The 7,868-nt window shown below is 36.1% G+C and overlaps 1 protein-coding gene across 1 annotated transcript; it reads left to right on the top strand.

Moving 5' to 3' along the window:
- Positions 1 to 4,418: 4,418 nt before the first annotated feature.
- On the top strand, positions 4,419 to 7,460 carry LOC133295216 (uncharacterized). Its single transcript, XM_061494014.1, has 9 exons — positions 4,419 to 4,669; positions 4,782 to 4,825; positions 4,930 to 4,993; positions 5,556 to 5,670; positions 5,765 to 5,841; positions 5,936 to 6,033; positions 6,380 to 6,551; positions 7,097 to 7,316; positions 7,453 to 7,460. Exons 1-9 carry the CDS (start codon positions 4,574 to 4,576, stop codon positions 7,458 to 7,460), a joined length of 894 nt encoding a protein of 297 aa, XP_061349998.1. The 5' UTR covers positions 4,419 to 4,573.
- The last annotated feature ends 408 nt before the right edge of the window (positions 7,461 to 7,868 follow it).

Genomic DNA, 7,868 nt, shown 5'->3' with positions numbered 1-7,868 from the left:
TATGTATTGTTTCTATGTAGTACTTTGTTTTGTAATGACATACATTTTTCGTATTGTGTTTTGTATTGTTTAGGGTACCCTAAACCCTATATTGTATTAGTTATGTATTGTGTTGCATAACATACATTGTTGACGACCGTTATGTTAAGCATTCAACTCGTTTCGTATTACACAAGCCGAATGTATACCATACCCATTTACCCCCTCCCCGAGTCAGTTAAGGTTATGGTATTAGACAACAATCAAAAAATTACACAAAAAGTAGGTGGAGCAGCTGCTGTTGCTGCTGAACCAACCGGTCTACCCGGTAACTCGTAATTATATACCCGGGTACACCATACTCGGGTACACCAGTTCGCGTTACCCGGGTAGACCAGTTGGTTCAGCAGCAACAGCAGCTGCTCTACCCACTTTTTGTGTAATTTTTTGATTGTTATGTAAAGACAACATATAATATGATTTGGGGGTGGCTTGATTTCGTTGATATGGGATGCCTGAAACATTATGTGCGATAATCTTAATCCCAATTACATTTGACAAAAAAAACTATTTAAAAAACACATATTGTGTTGCATAGAACCAACAATTCTGAATGTGCGAAATAGACAAATTGAGATTCATTCAAACATTGAACATGTTCCTAATTGTACCAAAATACATGGATAACATCCAACATGCAATGTAGGTAATGTTCCTAATTGTACCAAAAATACATGCATAACATCCAAAATGGGCTGCCTAAACCCTATCTTAACCCAATACACCCTAATAACCCAAAATACATCCACTAAAATAAAACCCTCATGTGAAATCCTATAGAGTGGAATCCGATTGCGTGTCCTCCCCATTCTCATCATCCTCCTCCACATCATCATCAGAAGCAACAGCAGCATCAGCCTCCTAATGAGTGTGGGCACCCCTGCTGTAGGCAGCCTCCATGCGTGTCACCCTTGTGTCAATCTATGTAACCCTTGTGTCAATATGTGTAACCCTTGTGTCAATCTGGTTCCCCCACTTGCTTGAGCTCTGTCTATATCCTCTAAAATCAGTAGTCAATGAGTCAAGGCCACATGTCAGACTATACATGGATGCCATGACATGATCAAGTGTCCAACCACTCTCAGGAGCTGTCCATCCACCCCCAAGAGATGGAGGAGTTGGTGGTCGCCGACTGCGGGTGGGACGTGTCCGTCCCTCATCAGCAGCAGCAGCGCCATCATCATCGTCATCGTCACCAAGGCCTGCATCATAAGTCATGAAAAACACATATTATAGTTAAGAACAGAAAAAAGAAACCAACAATAATGCATAAACCCTAAAGCCAAAACACATCACCTGCAGGTGCATCCTCCATCTCAGCATCGTCGTGGACTGAGATCTCAGGTGGTTCTGGTGCCTTCTTCCAGTACCAGATACCCGCTCTGTTCGGCAGGATCCCACACTGCTTCAGGAGCCTCTCACCAAATATAGCATTCCAGCCTCTGGCGGTCTTCAAGGTCTCTGTTGCCATAGGCACACCAAATCTGTGCAGAATCTTCTGCACTAGGAATGCAAAAGGCAATTCAGCCCTCTTTGACTTGGCAGCCTTCCACATCAGTATGCATATATAATGCCTCCAGTTCACCTGTCAACGGTGAATGAGGGCCCATAAGATGACAAAGTCTCCTTCCAGCACCTTCGAGTGATTATGCGGGCGTTGGAAAATAGTATGTGTCACCACGTAATGAAGAATGCGAGCAGACACCGACAAGTTGCTCACAGGATAATGAGCAAAATGTTCGACCCCAGCGTCTGCCCTCCTAGTCTCTGTAACAATGGCCTCCCGATCATAATCACCAAATATATGATGGCTGTCTCCATCATATAGTGCTGCTCCTGTGACACTATCAAAATCGAACCCCAGTAGCTCTGTCCAGATAGGAGCAGTCATGATGATATCAATCCCGCAGACACGGGAAGTCAGCTCGCCATGCGCATAGCCAAGGCTCTGGTAGAAGGCTCTCACCATAACCTCCGAGTATGGGCACTGCATCTCCGCAAGGACAAGTAAATGTGTCTCCTCAAGAAGCGACACAATGTCAAAACGCTTCAAGTTGAAGAAGGCCGAATCCAATTATTTCGGCTCGCAAATCCTCCGGCTCATGAAAGACTTCACAAACCTCTCGTGAGAAACTATGTCATCCTCAAACAAATATCCGAACGTCAAGTCCGGAGACTGACTCACAGCAGCCTGGGGCTGAGAGGAAGACGACCCATCGTGTCGACTCTTGGTTCTTCTCTCGGTATTCCCCGCCGGCAGCTTTGAAACACGTCTAGAACTCATTGCGTCACACTATTAAACTGAAAAAAAACCAAAATCAGAAACATACAAGTTAGGGTTAGGGTTAGGGTTAGGGCTAGGGCTAGGGCTAGGGTTAGTACTTTCAAAAATTAATCGGTCAAAATCATATAACATAACCATGCAAAGTACAAAAACGCAATAATTTCAAATGAGGGAGGGACAAACATATCAAAATCAGAACATATTTGATAACCATGAAAAAAAAAGAACCTTGGCTGCAGATTCAATCGGTTGAAGGCAGAGATTCACACGTGCGCAAACTGATGATCACAAAAACAAAGAATTTGAGCAAGATTTGGTGTGAGAATCGCGCAACCAACACACCTCCAGCAGCTCTACTCGGGTACCCCTTTGTTGGGTTTCGAAATGGGGCTGCTGGGTTATATAAAAACCCTACCGTCGCGATTTACCCGGGTACACTCCTCCTTACCCGGGTAAATAATTCAAGCAATTTCCCAGAACTCAAGAACTATACCCGAGTACACCCCTCCCTACCCGGGTATGCATAAAAATTCAAAAAATACCCGGGTAGGTTTCGTGGTCAACGGTCAAACAGGAGCAGATTGGTGTTAAGTTTGTTGGGGAGGTTAAATTTTTTAAATAGTTTTAGATAAAGATTAATTTGATAATTAATAATTAATAAAGGGCTATAAGGGTCAAAAAGCCGAGTTTCATGTCACACTAATATTGTTTAAAGGTTGTAAAGTTTAACCAAAAGTGACAATTCAAAAGGAGTGTACTATTGCATTTTAGAATACAGTCATAATTCAAAAAGTCAACCCATTCCTTGCTCCATTTTTTCATGCATCTTTCGGTCTTTGAGAGATTCATCTTTGAAACCTTCCCTTGATATTTGAATACGTAAGAACAAAGCTTACGGCAAAAATAACACTTGAGATACCGTGTTTCTATTTTCAACTATAAACTTTTCCAAATGCTAGTGTTTACTTTCTCGAAGCAATGCAATACTATTGAATACGTTTTGTTAATGTTAGAAAAATAATTGTGCCAGACAATTTCATTTATTGATATTGCGGACAAAAGAGAAGTGGGATGTGAAATCAAACATAAATATTCTTTTTTATGTTTAATATTTATTTTTAAGATATAAAAGTAGACATAAATTTAAAAAATTTAATTTTTTTTAATAAAATTAAAGAAAACAAAACAAAACATGTTATTCTATTCCGTTTCGTTTGCTTGTCAAATTTTATCTTTCACATTTCCTTTTAATACTCTTTTTATTATTAAGTAAAATTTTATTTTAATATTATTAGATAATTTGAACTCACTGTATTAATAAAATTCACATAAATTTTTATTTAATACAAATATATCTTCCTAGTACATTTTATTGTCAATCAATGATCGTTCGTGAAAATTGAGATGTCTGTGCACAAAAATATATCTGTGTAGACAGCATTTTTTGTAGTAACCGTGGATTTTATGTCTAAATTGAGTTAAGAATAATAAGATAAACAAGTTTCCTACACACATAAAGTGAAGATGGGTTCCATATTTATTTTTTCTCTCTCCTTGTACATGTGAGTTTCAGTTGTAATTTTATTTATATAATATATAATATGAGATGAGGAAGGATATTGTGATAATCAAGTTGTGTTACTATCAAGTGACTACCAATTAATCTCATTGTTAGATCGATTATGTTGATCCAACGGTTATATTTATTTTCATCTTTGTATGATTATGATTTTCCATATTTAAAGTGAAAGCATTAAATATGAGAAATCATAACCATACAAAGGTGGAAATAAATATAAAGTATTAAATTTGGGAACCATGACCATACAAAGATGGAAATAAATATAACCGTTGGATCAACATAATCGATCTAACGATGAGATTAATTAGTAGTCACTTGATAGTAACACAACTTAGTTGTCACAATATCCTTCCCCGTATGAGATAACCATTTTTATACAACATAATATAAATATAAACTCAAGAATAATGTATTTAATTTATAATTTTCACCTAAGTCATACAAAAGATGAAAAGAAGCTAATTATATTATTATTATTATTATTATCAAAAATTAAATCTCGGTTTGGTTGATTCAAGTTCAGATCTGAAGGATGGCTGCAATGTTTTGATCTCATCGGAAAAGGAAAAAGGCGAAAGTGAAGAATCGAATTGTTCCATTTCGATAATAATACACACGCACACACACGATGATGCGCATTCCGTGAACCTTCTCATATTTTCGATTCGATGGCGTCCTCCAGCACCGGCAAGAAGTACCAAGCTGATGCTACTGAAGACGAACTCACCGAAGAAGAAGGAGTTGAAGAAGAAGAAGAAGAAGGAGTATGCTTCCAACGCTAAAAAATAAATAAAAAAATTCGAATCACAATTAATTTTGGTTCGTTAATTTATAACTGATTTTGAGATGTACTTATTTGTTTCCATGTTGATGCAGCTTGAGCATTTTGATGATTTCACCCTTGCTTCTTCATGGGAACGGTATGTGTGTTTCTAATTCTCGTTGTTGTCCTATTTATATGCATTGAAAGAAGTTGCAACTAATTTAATTTAATTTTTGTTGTTTGTTGATCGTGTTTTTGTAGGTTTATTTCAGAAATAGAGGCAGTTTGTCGTCTTTGGATGTCTGATGGTCCAAATAATTTATTGGTAAGCATTGAAAGTTGCAGAGTTTGGTATAAATGGAATGCTGCTGGTGTCAAATCTTAGGGTCTGTTTGGTTGTGTTCTGGTTTTTTTGTTCTTAAAATTGTTTTGTAAAATAGTTATGGAAACAGTTGTTTTCTATATGTTTTTCTTTTTGAAAGTTAAAATCTAAAACAGAAAACAAAAACAACTCAGACAAACAACTCAGACATGTTTTCTAAATTTGATTTTAAAAACAAAAAAACAGTTATAGTTTTCAACACATTTTTTACAAAATAGGTCTTACCAAACGAGTTTTTTAGTTTTTTTGTTCTGAAAACTAAAAAACTGTTTTGCAAAACAGAAATCAAACAGAGCCTTAGTCTACATGCTTGTTTCTGATATAGTTTCTTCAATGTTGGCTTTGCTAGTGTTTTAAGTGTGATATGGTATTGGTGGAATGAGCAGTGTGTGTATGTGTTGTCTTCGAAGTTACATTTTTCCCCTGTTGAAAAATGATAATCTTACTCCGTTTTCATTTTGGACCTGAATGAACATCCACTTTCTTCTTTTTCTTTTTTTCCTAGAAAAAAGGTGCAGTTATTTTGGAGAATTCCAGTAATTTGTACAAGGTGAAATCTGAAATGAAGTATGCATTGAAAAGTTACTGCATGGAGTACTATTTTGAGAACAACCCTGATGGTAATTTTTGTTTTTCTTGTCGGGTAGAAAATGTTTAGTAGGTTGAGGTTGGGGCTCAGAATATTGTTGTTGTTTAATCTATCTCGGCATACAGCTCATGCAGGAAAACCTGTGGACTGGAATTCTAATTTGCATGATATGCAGCTATGTTTTGGTGTAAAGGAATTTCTGGTATGGTTTAATGTTGCATCTTGCTTCTCACTGGAATTTGAATGGTTTCACTAAGGATAAGAAAACACTTGTTGTCATGTATATATATCACCAGGTAATTGCTCCTCAGAGTGCAAGTGGTGTGGTTCTTGATGCGCCAGAGGCTAGCAAGCTCTTGAGTGCTGTTGCAATTGCTTTGTCAAATTGTTCAAGGTAACTATTGTTCCTTGTTCTGTAACGCTTAGTTATTTGTGGAAATTTACAATAAATTATGTGCATTGTCGCATTTATATCACATTTTTATGTCTGATTCTAAATAATAACTAGATGCTGCTTGTTTACTTTAACATTTGGGTTTATGTCGTACTTCTTGTTTTTAGTGGAGAAATTTCTGTGTTATTTGATAAAAATGCTATGGTTACAGATTTTTTTTTTTTTTTTTTTTTTTGATAACAATGGTTACAGATTTTTAAATAAAGAGATTGTTGAAATATCCAGTTTGGTGAAGTTTAGGTAACTAAAGATGGAAACATTGTTTCTCATAACATTGGCTTTGTAGTTTATGGCCAGCATTTGTTCCAGTTCATGATCCTTCTCGGAAAGCTTACATTGGAATTCAGAGCATGGGTACTGTATTTACTAGGAGGTTTGAAGCGGATCGAATTGGTAGTCAGGTTCCAATAAAACACATGCATTTGGAGGGGCTGTACGAGTTATTTGTATCTAAGTTTGTGAGTTCCTGTACCAAGTTGTTCAATTTAGTATTTATTTGATTTCCTGATGTTGGAATACATCCGTTTTTAATTTGATACTCCGTTCTTGCATTGTGCTTCTATATTTTGCTGTCTTCTTTGAAACTGATGCAGATGTATTTAATGCTCTGATGCAAGTGGTCTACCTGTTAGTCAAAGCTCTGATATGAAATAAATAAATGGATTAATGAATGAATAAATAATTATTTAGTAACCATGAATGGACACTTCTAGGTGGTAATGCAACAGTTCTAAATTGATGTTTTTTACATTACCATTTGATTGAAAGAATTGACAATTCGTTGTGAGCTTTCAAAGAAAGTTAGTTGTGTGATGTATTTTTTTTTCCTCTTCTATAGTCTGTCTTACTTTACTTCAATATGTTGCTTGTACTCTTTGCATACATAATAACCTCTTGACAGTAATTTATGTTAGAAAGCAGTTCTATGCAAAATTTTGATTTCTTGTCTTCGCTGTCCTTTAAACTTTTTCATCTAGTAATTAATTTCCATTTGATTTTGAAGGCCTACTCCACATTGGATCTATCTGTTCATAACTTCAAAGTCCAGTTTGCAATGAAGCTAACATACAGAACGCTTCCCTATGATGATGACTACATGAAAGGCTTTGATATTGAAAATACCAAATCTGGAGAAAATCTTAATGATGAAACGTCCAATGGGACACAGTGGGATGATGATTGTTCTTGGAGTGAATGGTATTCTGCCGAAGATCCTGTTAAAGGTAAATACTTGGATGTAGGAACGTGTAGATCAAAATAGCTTTAGGTTCTTGCGTGGATGCTTTTATTATATGGAACAAGTTTTAAGACTGGGACACATCTTTATAATCTGTGCTTATGTTTTTTGTATTCATACAGGCATGTAGGAGCCCAGTTGAGATGGGCTATGATTTACAAATAATGGAAAATAGGGGTCATTTGAATAGATCAAAGAATTTCAGATACATAAAGTGCTTTTAGCTCTTTTCAAGAGAATAGCCATCTTCACATGTACTTTTGCATTCGTAATGTGATTGTTATACTATTTTCATCATTTGCATTTGTATTTATGATAAGAGTATGAACTTTTAATGTAATTAAGCACCTGTTAAAATGCAAATTACCTCCCGAAATTGAGAACTTTGGTTAACCATGAAACTGTTAATTTAACGGTTTGTTGGCCTTGCATCACTCACATGATCTTTTCCTTTCTTTCCTTTTCCTCTATTTCATCCTTGAAAAGCAGAGACACACACCTAAGCTGATATAACCATAGCATATGTTTCATTGTATTA

The sequence above is a fragment of the Gastrolobium bilobum genome, unplaced genomic scaffold, assembly GCF_033153095.1.
Source record: "Gastrolobium bilobum isolate Gb01-03AN ecotype WA unplaced genomic scaffold, APGP_CSIRO_Gbil_v1 utg3732, whole genome shotgun sequence".
Taxonomy (NCBI): Eukaryota; Viridiplantae; Streptophyta; class Magnoliopsida; order Fabales; family Fabaceae; genus Gastrolobium; species Gastrolobium bilobum.
Note: the sequence above shows the minus strand (reverse complement) of the source record. Positions and strands in the feature narration are given on the sequence as shown.

Bases quoted from the DNA above. Each gene is read 5' to 3' on its own strand.
- LOC133295216 (XM_061494014.1), top strand. From the start codon at position 4,574: ATGGCGTCCTCCAGCACCGGCAAGAAGTACCAAGCTGATGCTACTGAA. The intron at 4,670-4,781 runs GTATGCTTCCAA...ATGTTGATGCAG, and splicing joins AAGAAGAAGAAGAAGAAGGA to CTTGAGCATTTTGATGATTT. The intron at 6,034-6,379 runs GTAACTATTGTT...TTGGCTTTGTAG, and splicing joins GCTTTGTCAAATTGTTCAAG to TTTATGGCCAGCATTTGTTC.